The sequence below is a fragment of the Aspergillus undulatus genome, assembly GCF_047715775.1.
Source record: "Aspergillus undulatus strain CBS 261.88 unplaced genomic scaffold BDV17scaffold_15, whole genome shotgun sequence".
NCBI classification, from domain to species: Eukaryota; Fungi; Ascomycota; class Eurotiomycetes; order Eurotiales; family Aspergillaceae; genus Aspergillus; species Aspergillus undulatus.
Genome location: NW_027396619.1, coordinates 249,757 through 276,072, shown reverse-complemented (window position 1 = coordinate 276,072; position 26,316 = coordinate 249,757). Strand labels below are relative to the sequence as shown.

The 26,316-nt window shown below is 51.4% G+C and overlaps 9 protein-coding genes across 9 annotated transcripts; 3 read left to right on the top strand and 6 right to left on the bottom strand.

Annotated features, from left to right (window-relative positions):
* Nucleotides 1-1,066: 1,066 nt before the first annotated feature.
* On the top strand, nucleotides 1,067-1,407 carry BDV17DRAFT_289908 (uncharacterized protein; the record flags this gene model as incomplete). Its single annotated transcript, XM_073761767.1, has 2 exons — nucleotides 1,067-1,189; nucleotides 1,246-1,407. 2 exons carry the CDS (start codon nucleotides 1,067-1,069, stop codon nucleotides 1,405-1,407), a joined length of 285 nt encoding a protein of 94 aa, XP_073617135.1.
* Nucleotides 1,408-1,783: 376 nt separating this feature from the next.
* On the bottom strand, nucleotides 1,784-4,194 carry BDV17DRAFT_289907 (Zn(II)2Cys6 transcription factor; the record flags this gene model as incomplete). Its single annotated transcript, XM_073761766.1, has 2 exons — nucleotides 1,784-1,963; nucleotides 2,023-4,194. 2 exons carry the CDS (start codon nucleotides 4,192-4,194, stop codon nucleotides 1,784-1,786), a joined length of 2,352 nt encoding a protein of 783 aa, XP_073617134.1.
* Nucleotides 4,195-4,355: 161 nt separating this feature from the next.
* On the bottom strand, nucleotides 4,356-5,359 carry BDV17DRAFT_259347 (uncharacterized protein). Its single transcript, XM_073757428.1, has 3 exons — nucleotides 5,242-5,359; nucleotides 5,102-5,176; nucleotides 4,356-5,036 (listed from the first exon to the last, which is right to left on the bottom strand). The coding sequence occupies exons 1-3, from the start codon at nucleotides 5,309-5,311 to the stop codon at nucleotides 4,510-4,512; spliced, it is 672 nt and encodes a 223-aa protein (XP_073617133.1). The 5' UTR covers nucleotides 5,312-5,359; the 3' UTR covers nucleotides 4,356-4,509.
* A 467-nt stretch (nucleotides 5,360-5,826) lies between these two features.
* BDV17DRAFT_259346 (FAD-dependent oxidoreductase) lies at nucleotides 5,827-7,239 on the top strand. Its single transcript, XM_073757427.1, has one exon. It carries the CDS (start codon nucleotides 5,897-5,899, stop codon nucleotides 7,142-7,144), a length of 1,248 nt encoding a protein of 415 aa, XP_073617132.1. The 5' UTR covers nucleotides 5,827-5,896; the 3' UTR covers nucleotides 7,145-7,239.
* A 72-nt stretch (nucleotides 7,240-7,311) lies between these two features.
* Nucleotides 7,312-9,081, bottom strand: BDV17DRAFT_297750 (MIP/aquaporin family protein; the record flags this gene model as incomplete). Its single annotated transcript, XM_073763557.1, has 2 exons — nucleotides 7,312-8,979; nucleotides 9,033-9,081. 2 exons carry the CDS (start codon nucleotides 9,079-9,081, stop codon nucleotides 7,580-7,582), a joined length of 1,449 nt encoding a protein of 482 aa, XP_073617131.1. The 3' UTR covers nucleotides 7,312-7,579.
* A 2,377-nt stretch (nucleotides 9,082-11,458) lies between these two features.
* Nucleotides 11,459-12,001, bottom strand: BDV17DRAFT_289903 (uncharacterized protein; the record flags this gene model as incomplete). Its single annotated transcript, XM_073761765.1, has 1 exon — nucleotides 11,459-12,001. The coding sequence occupies one exon, from the start codon at nucleotides 11,999-12,001 to the stop codon at nucleotides 11,459-11,461; it is 543 nt and encodes a 180-aa protein (XP_073617130.1).
* A 987-nt stretch (nucleotides 12,002-12,988) lies between these two features.
* BDV17DRAFT_289902 (uncharacterized protein) lies at nucleotides 12,989-15,607 on the bottom strand (the record flags this gene model as incomplete). Its single annotated transcript, XM_073761764.1, has 1 exon — nucleotides 12,989-15,607. The coding sequence occupies one exon, from the start codon at nucleotides 15,605-15,607 to the stop codon at nucleotides 12,989-12,991; it is 2,619 nt and encodes an 872-aa protein (XP_073617129.1).
* Nucleotides 15,608-19,675: 4,068 nt separating this feature from the next.
* Nucleotides 19,676-20,984, bottom strand: BDV17DRAFT_297747 (SMP-30/gluconolactonase/LRE family protein; the record flags this gene model as incomplete). Its single annotated transcript, XM_073763556.1, has 4 exons — nucleotides 19,676-20,232; nucleotides 20,283-20,760; nucleotides 20,818-20,885; nucleotides 20,940-20,984. 4 exons carry the CDS (start codon nucleotides 20,982-20,984, stop codon nucleotides 19,723-19,725), a joined length of 1,101 nt encoding a protein of 366 aa, XP_073617128.1. The 3' UTR covers nucleotides 19,676-19,722.
* Nucleotides 20,985-23,294: 2,310 nt separating this feature from the next.
* Nucleotides 23,295-26,049, top strand: BDV17DRAFT_297744 (TolB family protein). The gene has a single exon (XM_073763555.1). The coding sequence runs from the start codon at nucleotides 23,319-23,321 to the stop codon at nucleotides 25,332-25,334; it is 2,016 nt and encodes a 671-aa protein (XP_073617127.1). The 5' UTR covers nucleotides 23,295-23,318; the 3' UTR covers nucleotides 25,335-26,049.
* The last annotated feature ends 267 nt before the right edge of the window (nucleotides 26,050-26,316 follow it).

Sequence of the window (26,316 nt, the reverse complement as noted above, 5' to 3'; positions counted from 1 at the left end):
CCTGCCAAGAGTTTGAGATAGACGCGAAACAGGGGTTCAACCTCACCCTGAAACGGAAGCATCAAGGCCCCTCACCTGATCCATGGAGTGCTCATGCGATTTGAGACGTTGGGGCGAAGTAAAGGGCTGATTCCCAAGCTTCACGAAGAATGACCTCAGGTTATAAACGTTGAGTAGTCATCGCGCCGTAGGGGGATTTAGATAACGAACTGTGGCCGAAACTCGGTCGATCCAGTGGGCCTAAAATATGGGAAGGATCGGAAAAAGCTTAATTGCAGCCAAGGAATGTCATTCGACTTCAAGCTTGTGGAAATGGATACGTGTGCCTGTTCCCCTGGCCCCATCAGCACCAACCCAGCTGTTCCTGCCGCAGGACAATGAACCCCTTCCAGGTTCTTACTCAAGAAACACCGCGTTCCACCGAGTCCCATAACAAGGGCCCATCGGGGAGGAGCTTGGAACTCGCTCGACCCTGCTGTGTCCGCCCGCATCGTAGCAACGTTGCTCTCTTCCGGTGTGGAGCTGGGTCTATGCCAGTGTCGGACCAGTCTCATTACCACCGCAGCCCTATACCTCTGTAGATACCAGGTCGGACCCTTCGAGATAGTACAAGTCGGCAATGTCGCGGCAGAACTGGTTATCTCCGATCTATGGACATACCAGAATCCATCTTCGTCTGGCTGAGGATGCAGGTCGGGGGTTTCACCAGCCGAGCAGCAAATGGGGTCGCCGGGCTGGATGCCGGTGCAGAAGTCGTCGCTTCCGCCGCTGTACCCGATGAAGTCGGCGAAGTCGCTCTGGCATTTTCTCGGGCAACGGAGCCGCATGTGTCGCCCCCCTTCTACCAGTTCGTAGTCACAGGTATCGTCCTGGCGACGAAGGTGGGTGCTTGCAGATTGGGTTGATGCGGCAAGAGCCACGGCTCCCAAGCCGAGAGCCCCAAGCAACTCCTTCGTGGCGAAGGGATAGCAAATGACAATGAGAAGCGTTGATGTTATCCCATTTCCCGACCTCAAAATAGGTTCAAAGATAGAAAGATCTGGTGATACGTAGGATCTTGCAAACAATGACCCACTCAGCCAGGAACTGGCCGGGCGGTATTCCTAGCTGCATCCAGCGACACCCTACAGGGAATTTGTCGATTGAAGCGCTGAAGGAGGCAACGAAAGGGTGGCTTTTGTTCGTCAAGGTTCGTGGTGGTTCAGTCCCCATCTCAATCAGTTTCGCTTTCTGACATATTGTCAGGAGACTTGGGTTCCGTGTGTCCGAGCGGGCATTGCAGATGACGAGCATACTGACAATGGAGAATATGAACTGCGACAACGGCGGAAGCTCGTTGAAGAGTGGGCGTCTGCGAGCCAGGAATTTCGTGATGTACGCCACTCGCTCTCATACTGTGTCCGGTGACTAAAGTGCTACCAGGATTTGGAGTAGTCATTCCAAGCCCGAGCTCAAGCCGCACTCGACACGACTGGGCAGGACCTCCGCTACCCAGGCGCGGCCCGAGGAAGGATAGAAGAAATCATCCAACAATACAATACACTAGGGATCATCTGTCTGGCGCCAGTCGACTCGCCGGAGCCTCAGTCTCAGTCCCATTCAGGCGCATCGCCGATGAAACATTCAGGTCATGCTTGCAGCGTTGTGTCGCCATGATGCTGGAAAGAGTTAGGTAGATAGCGTGCTCAATCGCCAGTTTCGCTCGGTTCCTATACATCTTGCGGGCACTCACTCTCTGCCAAAAGCCCGAGGAATCATGGTGTTGTGACTAGCGGCCCCCGTCTTACGCAAAAAATCCACCGTAATCTCCACTCTCAAGCCAGAGAGGGTCAGCCATGAGGGTATTCAAATCAGTCTCTATCGCAGGATCTCCTCCCCATGACTGGGCGATATCGATCAGGGATGTACACGGGTCTTCCACGTCTTTGAGGTAGTAGTAATCTTCTAATGACTCGTTAGACGGCTGGACTTTGTTAGTGAGGGTACGGGAAGTTACTTTATACTATTGGAAAGACAACGTACATTTTGCCGGACGAAGCGGGGATCTTGGAGGCCTATTTTGTTCGCCGAGTAGGAAAGTAGGTGTTGGCGGCATTGCCATAGGACTTGTTGGATCCTTTCTCTAGCCCGAGACCTTTGGTCCTCAGACGAGGCTTGAGGATGACTCTGATGAAGAGCAACAGTCAGAAGTATAATGTCCTTTACATCAGTACCGGGTCTGTGCAAGTGGCGAGTTAGGACCCGAATAGTATACTCCACTTGATCAACCAGATCAGCTCTGCTGTACTTCTTTGACCAGGGTGTTGGCGCGAGCTTCATATATCCGCATACATTCAATGCAGCTCGGATCATGTCGTTCTTGGTCAGTCTTTGCAATAGATGCCGGACTTCAGGAGATTCCTCAGAGTCGGAGTTGCTGCCGACAAGAGAATTTTCGAACAGTAGCTGGTATGAGAGTACTTCGTATGATAAGTCTAACAATTTCTCCCGAACGGGGGTACAATGCTCGTGGTCGCCATTGCTGTGTTGAAGGATGGATCGATAGAGACAGGCGAGCGGGCGACGAAAGCAAAGGTCCAGAATAACGCGATTTAGTAAAGATGGCCGGGGCCCAACTGGCAGACCGGATGTTGGAGCGGGGACTGGGAGCAAGCAGCGAGGCATTCTTTGATACTCGTCTTCAAGTTGGTCGCTCAGTGCCAATTCATAACCAAGGCTGGGCTGGCGTTTGTGCATGATGGCTTGTCGTCGCGGGATCAAATCGGTGACCAATGCGAACTGCGGAAGACTATCTGTCCACTCATGAAACCCTTTGACCAGAGGGAATTCCGTTGAGGTCTCGCAATATTCCGCATCATTTATATTGAACTGCGTGAGCGAATCAGAGTCCAAATATGGGATGTGCTCGGGCATTCCGGACTCTATGGATGCTTGTAGTTCGAACTCAACAATGGTAGTCCACAGGCGTCGGCGCGTTTCTCTTTGGAAGAGTGTAAAATCCGCGCAGTTAGAGGGATTCAGATGTAATCCCATCACCATGGCCGAGCGGGCGAGAGACCCGGTTGCCCGCCAGAGCTCTTCGGGAGGGTCGGACTTTAGCCATTGCGCTAACACGGTAAGTGTCTCGGTCTGAAGAGTAGAAAACTCGGTTTTTAACTTGCGGGGCATTCTGCAGAACCATGAACGTAGTAGGTTGATCGCATAGTTCAGGAGATATTCGCAGGTATCTGAGTTGTCGTGTCGAAACTTGTCATCTGCTAGTGGAATCGCAACCGCAAGGACTGCTGTCAGTTGTGGTACAAAGTGTACCGATTGGTCGTTCATTGATCTGTCGCGGTTCCAATACTCGAGATATTGTTGGTGAAACGTGGGGACATGCAGAATCCGAAACACCTGCTCAAAGTTCTCCGTGTATAATTCCACTAATCGGTCACAGATCCCCCTTGTTGGAAGAGAGTGTCGTAGTGCTAGAAACTCAGGAATAGAACTGAACTCGGAGATTGACTCTGGAGATCCTCTCGAAAGCTGGGACTTGTTTTGCAGAAACTGGACCTCTTTCGCCAATCTGAATACCGAATTGTCGTCCGTACATCCGCCGATTGTTTCTTTAGCCCCGGTAAACTGCTGCAAAAGCGAGATGCGACTGGTTGGACCATGATACCTCGTTCGTGTTCCTTTTACGACCAGCGTACCCGGATACCGCTGAGCACTTGCGGAAGGAACAACCACAGCTGCACCGGGTGCCTCCTCATCCCGAGTCTGCATCCTCGAAGCGTCTCGGCGTGGTCGTGTATTCGTCGAAGGTGTGTGGTGACTCGGCGACGTTGCTGCAGCACCATCTGACGCAAGGTCGATACTCGTCGACGAGCCGGCCGCAATCTCCTGCTGAATCCCAAGAAGGTCTTCCACATGTTTCAGTCGTCGCTGCAAGTCCTCAATGACACCAACTCCCGTACTCTTTTGCTCAATATTTCGGTCGGTACACTCTGATTCCACTCGTGTCCGCTTGCTCTCATTGCCTTGGCCATGCTGATACTCGCATCTCTCTGCGTCCCCAGCCCTGGCACAATTCTGACAGGGAACAACGCGGTCACACTTAACCTTCTTCTCGCGACATCGCAGGCATGAGATGACGGGGCGTGGCCGCTTTCGCGGCTGGCGAGCTGACGACGGCTGCCCTAAGTCTTGAGGCATCCCGAACGTGATCTGGACTGTACCTTGACAGTTGCTGGCAATGCTCGCTGATTTTGAGACGCGTTGCGCCCGGTACCAAGTGGACTAGTCCCAATTTGCTGGTAGCGTCCGCTTGGCATGTCCCGCCGCTCAATAGGAGAAGCAGAGCGTGCTGTCTCGGGCCCCCACTGCCCTGCAGTTCTTCAGTCAGAAGGGTGTTGTTGTTCTGAGGGCCGTCGCTTGTTAACAAGGGAAAAGACGGTGAAAGCACTTGTATGATTGTCATTCCTGCTAGGTGCTCAGGTCACAAACCTGAGTTTGCAATGCCAAACTCGTTTAATCAGTAATAACAGGCGCCTGATTATCCCACTCATTCCGCTCCGCAGCATCAACCATAAACCTCGCAACACCCGTTCGTCTTGCACTCGCCATAAGGGGCACCTTGCCCCCATTCTCAGGCCAAACTTTCACCTTGTCCCCTTCTACACCAGTCTCATCCTCAATAAGCCTCGCCGGCCTAACAAAAACATAATCCATTCCACTCTCCCTAACCACCCTCTCAACCGCATTATGATCATCATACTGAAACCGCATATTTGACTTTCCCATAAGCAACTGCAAAAGACAATGCATATTGCCCCAGGATACACCGACGCCGAGAGCCTGCAGGATGAGGATCTTGCGAACACCAAACTCTTTCATTGCGGTTATGATGTTCTCGTTGCAGGATGCCATTAGATCTGGTGGGGATACTGGGGGCGCGAAGGGGCTATCGCTGGCGCGGGGGGCGGAGAGGGTTACAAGGATGATGTCTGGTAACGGGGTGAATGAGCGCCGGACGTCTGTGAGGGATGTTGGTGTTCCTGGCAGGGAATGATGTTAGTGGGATGATAGTTGAATGGAGGCGTGGCGTGGAGTAGCTGCGTACCTTTGATGATGGTGAGCCCGGGCCGGGGATCTCCTAAGGCTACCGGGTTGCGAGCGAGTGCTGCGACTTTGTGACCTGAAAGTAACGTTAGGGTGGCCTAGTTTTACCTCTAGATCGCATAGAGAGCAGTGAGAACACACCTCGCCGGAGCAGCTCGTCAATCACGAGCTTCCCGCATCGTCCAGAGCCGCCGATGACAAGCGCATGCATAGCGGTTGAATGTGGGTTGCGAAACGGTATGTTGAACCAAAAAAAAAAGTTAATGTAAAATGTCTAGAAGAGACTAGAATGGGTAGCAAGGCAATGCTAAGCATTGTTGATACCAAACTACGAAGCATCAATTTACTTATACATCCAAGCCCTCTGCATCTCCGGAGAAGGAATCGGATCCGACCGGAGATGACCGTGATCTCCGGATCAACTCACGAAGCCCTCAGACTCGAGGCCCAGATGGCAAGCAAAGCGCTAGTCCTAGTCTAAGCACAAGCTCGTACGGAGCTCCATTACCAATCCTGCTACTACTTTGCTTGGCGTTTCCTAGAGGTCGTCAAGACTGCCTCGGATCCGAATTCGGATCCGGCTGGAATCCCTTTGCTGTCGTATATAGGGCTGAGGAAATTGGGGGCCGTTGAGGCTATGCCATGGTAGGCCATGCTATTTAAGGTCCTTGATGCCCCATGACATGTTGAGGTTATGAACAGCACATTACCAAAATCAACTCCATCCCTCACTCTCCCCCTCACGACAACCTCGACAGTCAACAGTCAACAATCTACAGCCAAACCACCAATCACAATGACCACCACCCCCACCTCCAAAGTCGCCATAGTCGGCGCCGGCCTCTCAGGCCTAACCCTCGCACTCTCCCTCCACAGCCAAAACATCCCCTGTACAATCTACGAATCCCGCCCCGCGCCCCTCGACATCGGCGGTGCGATAATGCTCTCCCCCAACGCCCTGCACATCCTCGATAACCTGGGCGTCTACGAACAAATCAGGAGCCAGGGCTACACCTTCGAGAAACTCTACTTCCACACGGAGGACGACGAACCGGTCGATGAGTATGAATTTGGGGGGGTCGAGAAGTATGGGTATCCCGGGTTGAGGATCTACAGGAGGATTCTCATCGCTGAACTTTCAAAGGTAGTTGCGGAGGCTGGGATTGAGGTATGTTATAACAAAACGTTTACCCGCGTCCTCGAGGAGAACGAGTCAAGCGTAACATGGGAATTCGAAGACGGGTCAATATATACGGCGCCGATCCTCGTCGGCGCGGACGGAATTCATTCCAGGGTTAGGAGACATCTCTACCCCGATCTCGAGCCGGTTTTTACAAAATCCATGGGCGTTTCTGCGTCTGTGCCGACATCTCAATTACGTTTGCCGGAGCGGTACCATATGCCCGTGACGATCATGAACAAAACACACGGCGCATTCGTCATGGCGCTCCAGCAGCCAGATGGATGCGAGACATTCATAGGGCGCCAAAAGCGCGCTCCGGAACTTGGTCGATCTGGCTGGGACGCACTTCTCAACGATAAGACCTGGTGCGTGGATTACCTACGGGAGAACATCGAGTCTTTCCCCGCAATCGCACAAAACGCCGTTTCCGAGATCGATGCAAAGAGCATCAACCTCTGGCCTTTCTACGTCGTCCCGAAACTTGAAAGATGGAGTTCGGAGTTCGAGCGCGTGGTTATACTCGGTGACGCGGCACATGCGATCCCGCCGAGTGCCGGACAGGGCATTAATCAGGCTTTTGAGAATGTTTTTACGTTTGCGGTTGTGTTGGGGAGGTGTCGTTACGGGGACGGCGACTGGAGTAGGGGCCTGAAGGTTTGGCAGAGAGGGAGGCAGGAGAGGGTTGATCGGGTGCTGGAGTTGAATGCGCAGATTGATAAGAGGAGATTGCCGAAGATTTCCGGGTCTGGGGTTGGTGGCGCGGAGGTGGAGGATGAGGATGAGCCCTTTGAACTGGAGTGGTTGTATAGTCCTGATTTTACAGAGATGGTTGAGGGGTGGTTGGCAGGCGAACGGTTGTAGTTTCGTGTGTATACACTACGCTGTGTGCTCTGGGAGAGAAAGTCGATGGATACCTGGAATAAGATGCCAAGCCACACTTTTTGAATGCTATGTGCTAGATCAAATCAACAGACTGAATAGCGCTTGTATGACTACCCAGGGTTTCTAAACAAAGCTCCAGAAGCAGATAACCAGCTGACTAGCTGTCTCTGGCGTCCTGGCTAGATACCCGAGCGCATTAATGAATAATCAGACGCAATTTCGTCTTTGCCAGCAATCAAACTGAGCAATTCAACAAATCTAGTCTAGCAAAGACAGTACATGGTCAAAACTCATATTAAATCAGACATCAGAACTCTATGGCTGGATGCATCACAGAAGACAAGCCAAGACAACAGACGGCGCGAACCAAAATATCTTCAGATTCACAATGAGATGAAAATGAACTTTTTTGCCTTACTCATTCTCCTTCGTAGCCTTCTCCAAATCTTCTATCTTGCTCTTCTTTCCAAACCCCGTCATCTTCCGCCAGTTCCTCTCCTTCATAATCTTCGACCCTTTAAACCGCTTCTGGGGATAGTTGACAGGGCTCTCGCCACCGGTAAAAATAATAGCGTCGTACAGGAAACCCCCAAACAGCATCCCGGAGATATCAGCCGCCCAAGGACCCCAGATCCACCAGGCATAGTACTCCTTGAACAAGTTCCCTCCCCAGCCAGCCATGAGCATAACTAGACGGGGTCCCAAGTCACGGACTGGGTTGAAGCACCCGCCCGTTGTGTACCCCAGTGCCAGAACAAGGACTGTGATGAGAATACCAATGACGAACGCTTGCATACCGGCGCCGGGGGGCGCGTTGGCATCGTCTCCCAGGGCAAGGATTGCACCCATGATAATCGCGGAGCCAACAAATTCGGTAAAGAATGCGGCGGCGGGTGCCACGAATGTCTTGGGGAGGGTGATAAGTGCGTCCTTTGCGCCGGACTGGTTGGGCGGTACATTGCTCGATGCTGCGGAGGCCATGATGGCGTCGCGGTAGAGCCCATAGGCAATGCCGGTGGCCGTCATGGCGCCGAGGATCTGCGCGAGCGCATAGGTCCAGCATCTGCGCCCGGAGAACCCTCGCCAGATGGACATGGATATTGAGATGGCTGGGTTGAGGTGACCACCAGAGACACCACCGGAGATGTAGATGCCGATCATAAAGGCAAACCCCCAAGCGGCAGCCAGAGAAGGGAACGAGCCGGCCGAGTTCGCCGAGGTGTAGGTCGACAAGCCCGCGCAGAGACCGAGCGTCATGGCAAGCGTGGCACCCAGCCACTCGGCGATTTCCTGGCGGACCAAATAGCGCACTCTGCCCCAGCGGTTGAAGAACTCGCGTTTGTCTGGCGTCGCCTGTTGCACCTCGGCCTTTGCTCTCTCCTGCTCAGGGTCAGAAGGTTCTGCAGCGGGCGGCTCTTCTGACGCGGTATCTCGCTCGGCGTTGATATTCCGCTTGAAGCTTTTCCTATCGCCGTGTTCTCCCTCTGGGCCCTGGTAGCGGCGGGTCGTGTCACTCCCTGTGTCTGAAGGCGGTTCTTCTGCTGCAGGCGCGGGTTCCGGGCGCATTCTTGGGCGGACAACGCGCGGCAGCGGTGAAGCCAAGCTCCAAACGGGGCCATTGGGGTGATTTTTGCCATAATCGGGATTGAGACTTTTATACTCGGGGTGTAGGTAAGCTTGACCGCGTCCCGGAGCTTGATCTTGATCCTCATCGCGAGGGCGACCCGCTAGCGAGTGTTCCTGGCGCATGCTCCCATGCCAGGTTGGTTGTTGAGTGATGGTGTCACCTGAGCTGTAATGGCCTTCATCGACATCTGAAATCGTGAGCTGCGACTTTACGAATGGGGTGTTCAGGCCCGCTGCGTACCGTTTCGGGTGCTTGACGTCGCCATATTTATCATACTTGGGCGCGACATGGTTAATTGCGAGCAGAACACCAGTCGAAATTTGATTGACAATGGGGAAAATAAAACGGTGACGGTCGCACGAGACTGGCAAAGACTTTTAATATTGACCAGGGAACAAGGGTGGAGCTGGGGATGGAGAGTGGTTACATCACCCGGCAGTCACGGTCTGGTTAGGCATAGTCGAGTGCTGGAAGCTCCTTGTCAAAAGAGCAGAGTCTGCAGAGTTCCAGCCCACAGGGTCTCTAAAATTGTAGACCTGAATCACGAATAATGTATATTGCGGTCGTAGTTTCCTGCGACAACCCAGACGCCTGCCCTCCACACCAAAATAGGAACGCAGTGGTATGCTACCCTCATGACAACCACTACGTAATTGGCCAGACATGTTCAGGAAAAGATACTAGGCTATAGACAGAAATTGCCTCACCGCTGCAGAAACGACCAGAGCAGACCGGCAAGCCGAGACCCTGGCCGCGTGGCGCGCATTCCAAGGTTCGATCGCAGAATCTGACAGCTCGTCGCAATGACATAACTCCCTGCCAAAGGGCTCCGCAGCCCTCTCGGGCCGTAAAGCGAAGCAACGGCCAACGAGTCAGTCTCTGGCATTCCGCCCGATTGGTGGAATCATGACTCCCTTGGCAGGGCGGCCGGCTGTCGATCAGTGGCCTGTCAATGGCGGGACCTTGGTATGATGTCGGGTGCCTTGCCAGGGCTGCGTATAAAAGCTTGTACCTCAACTGGCATCCGATTGGACTGGAGATGGAGAGATCACGAGAGGTTACAGATGAATGCTTTGAAGATCGCGGATTTCAGTCGTCTTCAAGTGTGTTCTTGAGGAACCTTTGGAGGTGAGCCAGCCACGGAGGAAAGACAGCGTCTCCGGCATTCTGGTTAAATCTCGGAGCAAGCAAATTTCGATTCTTTGCTATTCCGTCTCTTCTTACTCCCGCACCCCGAAAGGGAGGATGTCGAGGCCGATATCTCGCGCTACGCACCGATTAGGCTGGCAATGGTCACGCATAGCCAGCTAAATGGTCTGGGAACGGGAAGCACTAGAAAGGAATTACAATAATTTCGCAATGGGATGACAGAAAGAGAAAAGAAAGGACAAGAGGCAGTCTTTACGTAAAGAAAGGGCCTTAAGATAGCGGCTAGGTATAGTCGCAACCCCAAGGAATTTCACCCTCCAACCTCATTCATAATCCAACTCCATCGCATTGGGATCCCTGCTCCCCTTAAAGAACAACAGCCTCTTCCTCAACGGATCCGTCCCACTGAAGTTTAGTTTCCACTCACCAGGCCCGAACCCCTCAAAAATCGACGCCCATAACTGCGGACGCGGAACCCGCGCCTCGGGGAAGATCAACCATGAAGTGAACAACGGCCATACTTTTCAACGGACTAGGCTTGACGACCGTGACTTTGTAAACCGAATTCAAATTTTAGGAAGGCCCCGATTGCCGCGCCTATCTGCTGAACTACTTGGTGGACCAGGGCAGCGTCAGGGATGGCGTCGAATTTCCTCGAGAAATACCATGTGTATGTGGGGTCTAACAGGCCTGCGAGGTCGTCGAGGGAGGTATGGGGTGCTAATTCTTCATAGAAGGTTTCGCAGGCTTTGCAAATGGGGTCGGGGGGAGGCAGACTGCAGTAATCGAAGGAGTCGCACTGGTGGCTGTCAGCCATGGTGGCCGAAATAGGAGATACTAGAGGAGGAAGATTTGAGGATTGATTTGAGATCCCGGTCGAGATCCGACTTGAAGTCAACCTTAAAGGCAACGAGTTCTCGAGTTTCCGCTCCATAATCAATGCGATATGGGTAGCTCGTCTGAGTTGGCACAGAAATTGAGCCAAGGTCTTTATATACCGCTGCTGGAGAAAGAAAGACATTGCCTCGGCGGTGTTACCTTTGTATGCATACAATGGATTTCATAGACTCGTTGTCAAGGTTCACAAGTAACGTTTGCACTTTTCAACCGTCTAGGACTCGGTGCTTGGAGACATAATTTCGCAATTGGTTTTTCAGATCGTTCCATCTGGTTCAGAGGTTCAGATGCAGGAGCGGTCAAAAAATTACTCTCGCTCACACTATATTTACGAACGACTGTGAACCGGCCCACCAGCGTTATATTTCGGAGCGCATTTCCTACTTTATGATACAGTACTTAGGCACGCGAATCTTATATTAATTCATTTTACATGATGGTATTCGGTCAGATAACTCTGTCTATATATCTCATTTCTTCAATAAACCGACGCAGATCCATATCTGTCATTAAATCGGCCAACCCTCAAACAGAGTCAGCGGCGGATGACACCCATCGCAGCACCACCTATTGATAATGTCAGCTCAAACAACCCACAAAACCAAATATGTACGAAAAGCTCACGTCAAAACAGGCAACGTATCATAAGCATGAAACTCCATCTTCGTACGCCACCAGCACATCCGAAAGAACGCAATACACTGCTCGCCCATCGGCGTCTTCACAATCCACCGCTCACTCCCCCCCGGCAAGGCATCAAACAACACACTCAAGAGCTCAACATCGACCTCCACAAAACACGGCAAGTCAATAAGTACCCACACCGCAGCCGGCGCCCTCCCCCCAACAGGCGTTATAGCAAACGCGTGGATTGTCACGTGCTCCGCAAACCGCGCAGATACATTTTTCATGATATGCTCGGTAATATCATGGATAGTTTGCTGCGTAGCGCCGTCTTCGGGCTTGAATCGCCGGAAAATTTTCACGGGGTACGTGCCTGGTTTGGGGAGGAGGTAAGAAGCGGGTATTGTATTCCGCAGTGCGTTAAATGTCTTTCGGCACCCGTCGCACATGGTTATCACGTCGAGGCAGGGGTCGTTCTTGCCTACGACACTGCGGCTCACGCCGACCCACTCGTATGCGCGCCAGCAGTAGTCGCACATTGTGTTGAATTCGAGACAGGGGCTTACCGGTAACGGCGAGGGGCTTTTGCCTGACTCGAGTCGTGTCCAGCAGGGGTCGCACATTGTTGCGTAGTCTGTGCAGCCGGTGCCGTAGATGCAGCCATGCGGATTTGCCCGTGGTTTATGGAATTGGATGATTGGTAACAAGTTGGGACGGTGCTTGGGTTTGGTTCTCGAGAAGGATTGCATTTCGGCGGCTCAAGGGTTAGTTACCTTTGGCTTGCGTTCTTTTGGTTAAGACAGTGTCGAATTGGGCGAGGCAATAGGCTTATATGAGCGTTAGGACAATTGCAGAGACGTTGCTCTTTATACTCTTAGTTGGCTTTGTATATACAGGGCTTTGGAACCTTGTATAAAACCTTTGTATTGCGGCGTCGTTGTTCTTAGAGAGGACATGGTCTTTGTTGGCCAATGGACATAGGGCATAGTGAACCTGCCAAAAAAAAGGGCAGATACCTTATGGAATGAAGCATACGAGTTATTGGCAAGAGCTACATTCGAAGACAGCCTCCAGAATACCTACAATTTTATTGCCCTTGATGCATTGAAAACGCTAGTACAATAACTACATAATTTGAGATCCTGTTTGATATGTACGATGATGTTAGATTGATATCGCATTGTGAGTAACTACCCGCCTGTCAACAGACCCACGCCTTCGGATCGCGATTCAAAGGCACTTGCCGGATAGAGGATGCATCACATCAAGGACTCTGGTGAATAGGTTGGGCTCAGCATCACTAAAACCTCCACTGTATGGACTGGGAAACACATGCGGATTACGGCCATGGTCGATAAGTTGAAATCGGGTTTAGTACAATTACTCTACATTTTTGCTACTATGATAGAATCGGATAATTTAAAAAAATAAGAAATTAATTGACAATCCATACAAACTGTGCTACAACTCCATCTTTCCCACCCAATTGCGGTCATGTTGTCCATGCAGCAGCAAAGACGAATACATTACGCCCAGCGTTCTCCCATAGGACCAACATTAGATTCCGCCACCGGCTCAGGAACGCGCATCTCAGTAAGCTCATCAGGGTGACGTGACTCACGGTGCGTCCGAGAGTGCTTCGTCCTGCGCCTCCCGCCGTCGTGCTCGCCGGACGGAGCTGGGGTGAGGAACGATTCGACCTCTGTGTCCCGCCATTTACTTGATTTTCGTCTCCGGTGGCCGCTCTCGCTTGGATCGCTGTACGGGGTAGACGTGAGGAATGATTGTATCTCTGCATCCTTATGGCTGCTTGATCGGCCGCTTCGGGGACTGCTTGTACTCTCTGGAGACACGCGTGAAGAGGCAGGCGAAGCGGATTCTTTCCGCCCCCTCGTGCCAATAGAGGACGTGCCCGAGAAGTGGGACTTGAGTGAAGGTTTGGCACTCGAGCTGGACCGTTCCTTCTTTTTATCCGTCTTTTGAGAACTCGGAGTACCAGGTGTCTCTGGCGCAGGCGGAGAACCGGACTTTTCACTGTGCGACTTTTTTCGGTCTTTGGATTCGGGATGGGTTCGCGCCCACCAGGCCAGACGGTGAAAGCAGGGATGAGCCCTAATGATTTTGAGCTTTTTCACTTTCACGTACTCGTACTTGGATAGTTTAGACGATATTTTCTGTTCTACTGGCCCACCCTCTGCCACGAGGAAGGGAATGTCAAGCATGAGTCTGAAGTCTCGCCGTCTTATGGCTTCATGACGCTCCTTCTCCTTCCTCTCCTCGCTGTTCATGGTCCACTTCCAGAAGAAGACCTGCTGGAGTAGGGTGTCTTTCTTGGGGCCCCTCTTGAGAGTACCATATTTTCCCTTCTCTTCTTCATTTTTTCTCTTCGCCTCCCTTGTCGTCAGGTCGTACCACTTCCCTGCCCGGTGCTTCTCTGAAGCAGCTCGCCGGACGACGGCATGGACTCGAATGTCGATTTGGAGCCAATTCGTCAAGCTTCTGGCGAGGGAGATGGCGATGTGGCCGGCTTCACTGGTCGTTCCCTTAAGGACACATTCCAGCATGATGGGGTGTGTGCTAGGGTGGCAATTGAGATAATCCTGGCTAACAGCCATGCTAACCTTTGTCTCCATATACTCACAGTCATCACACCAGTTCTCCCAGGTGGTACACTGGCAGTGTTGAGCCGAGGGAGGTGTGGCTGACCAATCAGGGCTGGTATTCGGCCAAGTAGGAATGATAGTCTTGTCCACAAGCTTCCGCTTGTAGCTTGGAGAGGCCGGCTCATCTGGGCCCAGGAGGGCACCTGTCGCCACGGCAGTCACAGACTCTGCCCTCTGAGCACCTCGATTGCTCCCGCCATATTCTTTGCCTGGGGGTCTACGCGGGTAACTTCTTGGTGCGCCGGGCTCGTCAACGACCTCTCGCTGATAGTCGGGCATGGAAGGACCACTCACTGGGCTCGAAGAAGGCGCAGATCGTGGCGCCGATAACGCCCCGCGTGAGGCAGGCGCGTCGAAACTTACGCGGCGGTCTGCAACAGCAGGGTGTTCCATGAATCCCATGCCCGTTCCGAGGGGTGATTGACATTTCGGGGGTGCGCGCGCTGATGGTATTTTAGCCGGTTTCTCGTCTTTCGGGGATGAATCCGTTTGAACCGCCTTTCCCGGTGGAACGCCTGATGACTTCACTGATGTCTCACTAGAGTCCTCCCGGTCCTTGGCCTCTTCGGGCGAGACATCGACGTATGGAGGTTTCTTGAGAGCTGGCTTCGGAATACATCCCCCCCGAATGTTCGCTGGGGCTTTGGTGGGCTCTGGTACCGGTGTCTTGTTTGTATGCGGAGTTTTTCGTGGACCGACAGCAGCCCTAGGTGACTGTGGAGGACCTGGCGACTTGTCAATCCCGTCTGCGAGATATGGCCGACGTGAGCCAGGATCGCCACCTGAGGGAGATAACTGCACACCGTTACGCCGGCCATCCCTGGGCGCTGAAATACCAGTGAAGCCGCTGTCAGCAAAGGACGGGCGCACTGGCGAGCCACCTCCGGGTTTCTCAAATACCGCTGCACGATCTGCCACGCTCTGGCGCAAGGTAGCAGGAGGGTATTCCCCACGCTCATCTTCTTGTGTCTCGCTGTTGGGAGGTGCAGCTGAGGACAGTTCCGTCTCGGCGGTACTTTTGGGTGGTGAGTTAATATCCGCATCCTCCTGGTCAGACGGGACGGAGAAGGGAGGTTGTCGCGGGTCTTCCCCGGCAGAAGGAGCAGAGGAAGAAGGTCGTCTCCATTGCTCGGCCGAGCTTAGACGATGGTGGGCTTTGCTCAGACTTTTCTCAATACCATCCATCAGCGAGTCTTGTACAGAAGGCTTTCGGGAGTCAGTGGCTGAGTCCATCAGGTCTTCGGTTTCTTGCTCTACGGACGGCTCCTTGCGGGAACGGGTTAGCATCTCGTGCAGTTTTGCTTGGGCCTCAGTTGGCGTAGGGGGCGCATACGCCTCATTCTCGGAATTCCAACCAGACACGTCAGAGTCATTGTCAGTGGACTGCCTCTGGGGCTGCATGCTTCCTTCGTCTTCTGATACAGGCTGGTCGTTCCAGCCATGCTCGTCCGCCGATTGGTTGAAGGAATTTTCAGAGGCCATTTTGACGTCAAAATATCTGATAGTTATGATAATAATTGTTGGTGGTAAATGCAGGCTTCGGGTAGATTGAATATAGCATATGCAGAAGTGTTGGAGACCACGGTGGTCTTGTGGTTTATATATTTACTTCGACAAAGACGCCTCGTTTGAAAGGAAGAATCTGTTGAATGGCCATCCATACTATCCATCCCTGGTTCCTTGTTCCATGAGCATTGTTCAATGTTCAGGCATTACGAATGTCTTTCAATTCCAAGAATGATTATTGTTCCTCTCAACTAAAAGGATTCCAAAGTCGGAACATCTCATAAAGACGCTGGCAAAATGAATGTCATTTAGAAAACAAATAACTTCCTGCTTCGGGGGCTCGAATGGACAGAAGAAACATTTGGGTGGCAAAGGCCCGTCTACATCGATCGTTGATCCTATGGATAGGTTGTGCATATCCCTGATAAGGGTATACTTATCTGGCCAGAGACTTCAAGCTTTGTTTATCCATGAGAATCGCCAGCCTCTCTCTAAAGGCGAGAAGTAACCCGCTGCGCCGAAACCCCTCATCATTTGAAACCAAGACCGAATCCAAGGACTCATGTCTTCTCACAGCATCTCCAAAGGTGGGAACCAGCCTCTCATACGCAAAGTTCTCTCACCCCATTCCAACATTCTGCGCCACTAACGAAAAGTCGAGGCTCGAGTGAAGCGGAACAGCCTCAATATTTCCGGTATCGTAGCCCTTCAGGCACACCTTGTAGCCATACCTGCGCAATCCAAGATCAATACAGCCTTCCCGGTTATGATATCATCTCGTTGGGCCCCGCTATTGAGTGCTCATCTTTTTTTCGATTAGCTGCTGTGATATATATCCTTAATTAAGATTTTGTTGGCGAGTTATTGCACTCGCTGGGAGGCAAGGATCAGGCTCCATGGCAATGCTTATAGGGCATGTCGTTGGGGTCTCAGAAGAGCTTCATCTGTGCCGCCCTTGGCTCTCTAGGTTCCCGCTGCTTCAGATACGAAAACGGCTGCCATCTGGAGGTGGATGTATCGATACCTACACTTCTTACAGCCCTACGCTACTTGGGGTTTAAGCATTCAAATTGGCCTCTTGCCATGAGTTCCGTATCCAACTCGGGATTCTGGGTCGATGTTCCTCGACCCAATATGCGAAGATAAGACTGGAAAGTGCAAGAATTGGAGGGGCAACTGTAGATGATTATCTTGAACATAATACTATGGATGGGTTTTACAAATTTCTCTGGCACAAAGTATAGCTTCTATTACATGTTTATAGCAATAATTTAATCAAACAGACAGGGCCGATATTGAGTCCACTATAAGACTTCCATTTCACGGGTCACCAACTCCTTCGAGACCCCATAAGTCCCCAGACTCTCAAGCACCCGTTCCCCGAGAAATGGCAAAGGTGTAGGACCGAGTATTCCTTCCCCTCATCTGCAATTTGACCCATCATCCAACCCAAGCGGGTCAAACTTGAGTGTGCCGCAGTAGGTTTATGGATCCAACTGAGCCCGCCCCCCGTCGGCAGGCTACTGAGCAGGTCCTTGACCATTTTCTTTGTAACATCATTTGCCTCGGGTATCTCAAGCATCGCGTAAATCGGTATCGCCATGTCTGGTTTTTTTTTTTTTTTTTCTAGAGGTCTTTAGGTGTAAGCCCAGGTAGCCGCGGTCATCGAGAATATCCTGCTGCTCGTGGAATTTCATTATTGCGAGTACGATCTTTCCGGGGACGTCAATGCAGATAGGGACCCTTCTGCCTATCGATATCGTCTTGAAGATTAGGGGCTTGATTCTGCCTGACCCCGTAAGGGATTCCTCGGACAGAACATCACTTCTTGGTTCTTAAAGAGTGGCTTGCAGCCATCGCAGAACTTGTCGGGGCCTTGGCAGTTGATGGGCATTTTGCCTTCTGCTGACATTTTGGGGACCATCATGTATTGCATGGGCCAAGTTTATTCACAGTAATCGACTGATGGGAATGATATGGGTTGCATGAATAGCAGATAAGTCCAAAAAAATCTGCAAGAATAGTGATTCATGTCCACCTGCCACTCAGTGATTCTGAAAGAACAATGCCTCTTCGCTCTTCAGACTCAAAGCGCATCAAAAGAGCAGACTTTATCTACGTGCTTGGCCTTTGCTCAAGGTAAAACCTCTTTAGCAATAAGAGAAATGTCAACATTTTTGTGTGGCCTTTTCGCGCTCGATAAAGAGGCTACGGGTCAGCAACCCGGCTCACAGAGCCTGGCCGGGAAATATGTCTTTGAATGCATCACATCAAAATGGCTCTGATGAAGGCACTACGAGTATCTACTATGCATAATGCACTCCTACGAACTGGACTCGGTACCATACTGTGATTTCCCTTTCAGGACCATTCAACAAACTCCTTATTAAACGAAGTACTAGTGACAGCAAACAAAGCATAACAAGAAGATTAAACAGGAAGTACCAGCCAGACAGCAATAAAGAAGGCGTGATCTAAGATCAGGGGGCCCGCTCACTCAACGAAGGAAATTGCAACAGCGGAGTCACCTCCTTCCTATCGCCGTCCGGCTGAAATGGAACATTCGACCAGAACTTGACCGCCCATGCAGCCCTCAAAATATTCGACTCGAACCATCTCAACCTGAACATCAAATAATCATGCCAGCTGGGGCACCACTGCCACGTCCATTCCCCACCATACTCTCTCGGCAGCATTGGCAGAATATCTCGGATCAAGCCCGGAGTCACAGGGGTGCACGAGGGGAAGTCCACTAGCGCGCTCACATACGTCCCTGTAGTGCCAGGCACAGAAGAGACATTCGAAGGACAGCTCGACTCACGTACGTAAAGAGGCTGTTCGTTTCCGCCATTGTAGATGTATGGGTAGACGGCCATGCGAATACGTTGCCCAAAGGTAGCGGCGGGTACGCAGATGCGGTTAACGGAGTTGCGGCAGTACTCGAAGATGATGGGCACTGTGCCCTCGGGGAAGGCCCATGCTCTCGTCGGGACGTTATAGAGCGCGAGGCTGATGCAGAGGTTCTCCATGACCCAGCCGCAGGACGGGCAGGCTGCGTTGTCAGTTATGGTGGTTTCGTGGCTGCAGGAATTTCTAGGGTCGGATTGGGTAGGTTGGAGTTGGGAGTTAATGGTTTCGGATTGTATTCCCGAGCCCTTAGGCTGGGATGAGTGTTTTTTCCAACGCTTTGAAGGCATTTTCCGTATCCTGTCCTGTCCGTACGATCCTGGGATTGGTGATTAGTTCGGACATGGGTGCCGGCGGATCTTATATGTCTTCGGGGCAATCGTTCACTCACCAAGATGAGATGGCATCTCATACATTCTCCGGCCTCACTTCATCCTTTACTCTACTCTACGTATGACGTGAGCTGGCGAGGATGTCTCGGCTCATGAATATGCTTATTCAATTTGACCGGGCCCCGCCCGACCTGCCCGGACCAAAAGTTCGCTGGACAAGGTATTCAAAGAGGAAGAATTTATCATTATTAGGATGTCATGTTTACTTCACATGCATACCTTCTTGGATTGGTAATAGACTGTTCCTGTCTCCTATCCTCTTTCACACAAGCTGCTCTGGCATATTATTCATAAAAGTTCCTTCATTCTTGGTTTGGATATACTCGGATAATCATGAGGCGCCGGCCCTGCCTTCCATACTACTATGTCAACCCTGGTGTATCAATAACAGTCCATGAATATCTTCAAGACGATGAATACAATAAACTTTTCACTGGTCCGTTATGGCAAGGGGTCACCCATCATGGTGGATATGGCGCGCATTCTCATTAGGATCCAGCCAACCGCAGTCGCCACAAAACAACGCTCTCGCCATCCACATACGTCCAACATTTCCATATTTCCTTATCATAGCGCTCGTACTTATCGATCACTTTCTGGCACAACTCAGGCAACAATACAAAGCTTCCTTTCTATGGTTACGTTGACATGAGCGTTGTGGCTGGACTCGGGGTTTGCGCCCTCGAAGAGATCAATAATCATCATCAACCACACTTCTGCCCCTCTGATTTGCTGATGGATGCCTTGCCACTGCTATTATTTCCATCCTCAAGACATGAAAGGAATATACTCTCACCAATCGCGATGCAACCTCTCACGAACACCCTTAACATGCCAAACCCCACCCCTCCCAGCAATCCACAACTCATACCTCCCAAACGCAACACTAACAGCCAGATTATCACCCCCACCAACCCGAATCGTTCCCAGAGTAAACCCAGTCTCTGGGTCAATAACATCGACTCCATCCCCAGCACCACAAAAGATCCATCCGTTCCGGGAGACGCGAATGCCATAGAAGTAGGATATGGGGTTCGATAGAAGTCGCCGGTTCGACAAGATAGACCCAGACGGCGAGATGTCGAATGCTGAGAGGTCGCGATTCCCGTAGGGCGTCCTTTCCGTGGGGTAGTATTTCGAGACGCCTGTGTCGGGGACGTAGAGCGTGCTTCCGTCTGGAGAGATAGCGATCCCGTTTGCGTTTCCGTCGGTGATGTGCACTGGTTTCATTCTGTAGGTGTCGCGCTGGACAAAGTAGACTGTTGGGTTGGCTGGCATTGCGAAGTCTATGATTCTCCTTCTCTGTAGAGTATCAGTCTTTGTGATCTAAGTTTGATGCTAGAAGTACCCACCCAGGCTGACTTTGAATCAGTCAAATAGAAGTTTCCACGCGGATCAATTTCCAAGTCATTGAACCCAGCAAAAGGCTGAACAAGAAAATTATTAAGCAGCGTTTCCTGCTTGAGCGTCCGTGGATCTATCCTGACTAACTGCCCTGATTGCTTATCCCCGTACCCGTCCGTGACGACGTACGTTGAATGATTGTAGTACACACACCCGTGTGCATTATATGTTGGAGGGTTAGTCCGGATCTTTATTAGTTCGTTTGTATCCAGGTCGAGCAGGTATTGCCATGGATGCGTGCCGTTGTCTCCCCGTGGAGGACCCCACTTAACAAAGAACAGTTGATTTGTATCTTTGAGGTAGCAAGGGGCTTCGTGAGATTGGAATGCTAGCTCTTGGACGTGTTCGATTGTTGCGTCTGGACCGATAATGTTGAAGAATTTGCTGTCGTATGCGACAAACTCCGTCTTATTCGCGTAGTCGAGGCTGGAAATAAACAATCAGCCCACCGACTGGCCATGAAATGGAGCTTGTGGCACTCACGTTTGTGAAAGACGTGAGTCAGTAGCCTCTGATGTCAGCCACAGAGCATCAAGCGCAGATCTGTTGAACTGGCCTGGAAGAGTGGCAATGGCCGACAGAGAGACATACGCTCATTTGGCAACCGTGCCGTTCATGAAATGAGGAAGGAGATTGAGGTAGCTGTACATCTTGGATAGTGCAGACAGTATGTCCCAGACACTGCCATAAGGAAATGGGAAACTGCGTGGTATTTATGATCAGCCCTGTATCTGTAAGACTCCAAGACTACACTCCGGGGTCTGGGGCCCCGCGGTACCACTTATGGAGCTATCCGTCGCTTTTCCAGATTCTCGGTCACAGGCATGGTTAGGATCATCATATGGTGAGAGAACCTGGGAGTGGTAGATCAGCCCGAACGCCTGTACCCCTATCGGTCTTCTCTCCGCAGATTCGGGGGACCCGCCTCCAGCGAGATGCTCCGCTTTCTCGGAGCCTTCCGCTTGATTAAGCAGGTATTGTGTCCATAGACTGGGCTCATGTTCACAGGGCTGTCGTGCACAAGTCTACGTCTCTTGGGCACAACTTCGGCTCCTGTCCGCCCGCTATCACCATCTCACCACTTGAGAAGTGGGGACTCTGCGTGTACTGTATACGAGGGAGAATCAGCTGGAACAGCACACTCGTACCCCTCGAGATGCTCCGAACAAGCCAGTTTGCCAAGTGTCGGAGTCCGCGGCGTACGTAATCTTCGGTATCTCACCTCCCCAATATGAAGGTCCGATTCATCGAGTCTAGCAGCGAAGCTACACTATACACAGAAGAAAATAGGGGTTAGCTAAACAATTAAAATAGGAAATAGAAACAATATGATATACTTGTGACCGAGCGGATGCTGACTAATAGTAAGTTTGGCGTTAAGCGGATTCTTAGCGTTCACCAAAGGTCGACACCAAGCTTTTCTTGTGCTAGATATTCACCCCACACACTTCCCACATCTGCCCGTGGCTTCCTCCCCACACCCCACGAATACCAATTTTTATTGAGAATTGTTATTTTCACCGCCTCCCCTGCAATTTCACCGCGTTAAACTATATTAGGTATTAGTTACTCTTCCACACCCTATATTTTTAAGTCTACTACTCTGTGTACTTAGTAGTCTACTCTGTATACCCCTGCGCTTACTACCCAAGCAGAAAACAAGATAAGGTGCCCTTGAATAAAGGAGTGTAGGGTCTCCCTAATATCCCTAAAAGGGATTAAAAATTATAACTAGAGGGAGGGGATACCCCCTGGAGTAACAGGCAAGATATACTTATTTAAAAGACTTGAGGATAAGTATAGAATAATAAAGGACTTGAAGATAAGTGTAGAAGAAGTAGAATAGAGATGGGTATAGAAGGTAGGTAAATAGAAATACAGGGTAGTTATTTTAGCGCGGTAAAACTGCACGGGAAGTAGTGGACATAACAATTCTCTTTTTCTTTTTCTTTCCCCTGTTCTGTTGTTCAGTATGTTGAAATCTTCTACTTGGAGCCGCCAAGGCAACTCGGCAGGTCATTTGCCAATCGTGCTTCAACAGGAATATGTTTGGACTCGGGAAGCGGAGGATATGTAGTGTCTGTCCCGGTGGCGAGTACAAGATTATCCTGGTGAAGAATTTTGAACTTGTCACAGCGAATACCCTATCCCGAGGTCTAACGATGGAATTCGGTATTGCGCAGTTTGTCGTGTCGGTAGAGGCAATGTGAATACAGGGTACTTTGAAGTCTCTAGTCCTAGACCACGCCGGCATCTCTTGGAGGAATACGGAGCCCAGTCTGCCCAGAGAGCAAGCTGCCATGACCAGCGAAGCCCTCTGCCATACAAGGCTTGGTGGAATCTAAACTCGATACCGTTAAGTGAAGTGTCGATCTCAATACCTTTTGATAGGGAGTGGACTCAGTGGAGTGCGATACGGTGGACCGCGCTGCGGATGTCGGTGTCAAGATCGATAAGATCGTGTATCTACACTCCATCAGCACGGTCTGAGGTATCAGCTAGGATTGACTGGGACAAGGAGGTTTGCGACATACGACTTCTTATACCTTGTAGGGCTTGGTGGACACCTTCCGCACCTTCGTTGTTATCACTCGGCGGCTAGCGCGAGCAAGGATGTGGCAATGAGAGGAAATTCATTGGACAGAAATAACGCCCTAGCAATTATTATTCTACTTGCAGAACCCCACTGCCAAGCAAAACAGTTTCTGCAACAAGCCTTCAGCATGAATCGCTAATCAAACCATTATCAATTGCAGACAGATACCCACTGCTAACTCCGAACGCAACAAGAGACAGATGAAACTCGGCGGTCATTCCCCTAAGAAGTAATCCGATGCAGATCACCTGGTATAAAAAATATAGAAAAGCGCCACAAAGGACAACCCTGTCTGTCCCTGCAGATTCGATTAAGGTTCTGTTATCAATCTTATCCTCATCTTATCTGATCTTCATCGTCCTCCATACCTTTGCCCTGGCATCTCACCATGCGGGCATATATCCTCCCCCTTGTGCCACTTCTCGGCCTCCTGGCTACGCCTGCCCTATCCGCCTGCCCCTATGCCGGCCAACTCGGCCTCGACGCCCGCGACGCGGACTCGTCACATTCCAACCCCCACCCCCACCCTCGATCCTCGTCCATCCCATCAGACAAGGAAGGCGTCTTCCTCATGAACCGCATCGCACTAGGTACATCAGAGCTCTACATCGCCAACGCCGACGGCACCAACGAGCGTCCTCTCTTCTCCGATCCAATCTTTGAATACCACGCCACCTTCTCGCCCGACGGGCAATGGATCACATTCACAGGCGAGCGCAACGGCGACGGGAACTCAGACATCTACCGCGTTCGACCTGATGGGTCGGATCTGCAGGAACTCCTGGCTACACCCTCCATGGAGGACTCTGTTGTTCTTAGTCCCAACGGGACGCACGCCGCGTACGTGAGTACGGAGAACGGATACCGCGCTAACATTTGGGTTTCGGAACTTGCCACGGGGAAGAGGTGGAATGTTACGGATATACCGGCTATACGGGCGAGTGTGGACGAGACACTTATGAATGGGTATTTCCGGCCGGCGTGGTCTCCGGATGGGCAGTGGATTGCATTCTCCAGTGATCGGAATACGGACTGGGCGGGGCATGGGGATCCGACGTTTCAGGGTCTCAGCGGGTGGGAGCATACGCAGGAGTTATCGATTTACGCGGTGCGTCCTAATGGAAGCGGGTTTAGGAGTGTTGTTACGAAGCCTGGGTATAGTCTGGGTTCGCCGAAGTGGTCGCTCGATGGGAAGCGCATTGTCTATTATGAAATGACCCGTGAAGCGACGTGGGGTGCGCACCGGCCCGAGTCAATTGATTCCACGAGTTCGGATATCGTCTCTGTGGACTTTGCAACGGGGAGAGATCGCAGGATTGAAGTTTCGGGTCCTGGCGTCAAGGCATTCCCTCAGTATATTAACAATAGCACGATCGGGTACCATCTCAAGGGCACCTCAGCCGAAGGCATCTACACAACCTCAAAGACCTACCTGAACACTACGATCCGCTCGCCTGCCTGGTCTCCCGACGGGAAGACGATCGTCTACGAGAAAACAGCGTGGGACATCCGCCCAATGAACAAGAAGCTTTACTCCTGGGACAGCGACTGGGAATACCAATTCACCGACGTCTTCCCCCAAATGTCGAACCAGGGCCGGATGGCCATGACAGAGAAGCAACTTGGCAATTCCTCAATCGTTATGCTGAACCCCAATGGGTCTAACGAGCACGCCGCATACGATAATAGCCAGAGCACGCTTGTTTCGAGCGCGCTTGTCTCGCAGGGTCTGGCTGGTGCTTTCCAGCCTTCTTGGAGCCCTGATGGTCAGTGGCTTGTTTTTGGCGAGGGCGCGTGGTTCCAGTCTCGTGCTACGACGGGGGGATGGCTAGTTCGTGCGACGGCGAACGGGTCATACTATGAGGTTTTGACGAGCAGTAATACGAGTATCGCGAATACGTCAATTATCAATTCCGGTTTCCCGACATATAACCACGACGGGACGCAGATCGTTTACCGTGTTTGGGGCGCCAACTCGACGAATGGTGATCGGAGTCAACTCGGTCTGCGCGTTATGGATCTTGCGACGAGGAACGTTACCGTTCTTACGAATGAGTGGGATAACCTCCCCTTCTTCTCGCCGGACGGAGAACGAATCGTCTTCACGCGGAAGACAGGTGTTTATAACTACGACATTTGTACGATCAAGCCGGATGGGACGGACCTTAAGGTCTTGACGAGTAGTGGTGCGAACGACGCACATGCTGTCTGGAGCTTCGATGGGCGGATCATGTTTTCGACGGGGATGTTTGGGTTCCAGTATGAGTGTGCCCTGTATGATAATACGTTCCAGCCCTATGGACAGGTTATAATTATGGATGCAGATGGGAAGAATAAGCAGGTCTTGACAGATTCAAGCTGGGAGGATTCGATGCCGTTGTTCGTTCCTGCCAGTGCGTACTAGGTCTCGTATCTCAGTATGGCTGGTAATAGGTGGTCATAGTCGCGTGAGTTTATAGAGGGTGTTCAGTTAGACTTCCTTTCGACGTCTGTATATAAATAAATGATATGGTGGCGGGACATTTTACCCGGTATGGGGTGACCCGCCAATTATGCCAGGTGCAACCAATACAAGTGGTCGGGCATAGAACCTGGCAGTATTCGGGTCCGATTCCCAAGAAGAATCATCACCAGGCAACCAGGTAGCTTCGTATTTCTTCGTGCAAATACCAGTACCTTGGTGGGTGGGTGTGATGATACCAGTGCACAACTTTTCCGTCAAGTAGTTGCTGAGGGGTTCATACTCAGCGTGACCAACTTGGAGAATACCTATAGGTCATCATGCGCCTGGCCGACCACAAATCCCACAGATTCCAATGAGAGGAAGCAAGTTGTGCTCAGACGAATGTGGGCGGTTTTCTCATCCATCCGGAGATTTCTGCAGTTCGGTCATAAAATCGACGTCCGAGTCCCCTGAATAGATGCCTCAATTGTGTGCAAAGTCCGGCTCCAGTCTGTAAACTTAGTAAAGAGGCAAACAGTCAACGGCATTGCATCGCAAATACCCTACATTAGGAAGGGAAGTCACAACTTCCTGAAATGTGTCGTCGAGCCCCTCCGTGTCAGCGAGCAGTTGCTGACCAGTGAGACTGCCAAACTTCGAAGGTGGAGTTGGTAAACAGCGGTGGCTTGTTTGTGGTTGCTAGCATCGAGGTGCCATCGATAGTGCCAGAACGGGAGAAAGGGACATTTCCTGAAGACAGGGGAGTACTTTGAGCAGCGGGCTCTTTGCTGATCACGACTTGGGAACCTTAGGTTTGTGGGCGCCTCCGGTGGCCCCGCGGAGTGGTACCATATCGCCACTAATAGGGCCTTCAAGACGCATCGTAGTGGGAAGTGGTTCTAGGTATGCTGAGAGATGGGTTTTAAAATATAAAATGTCTGGG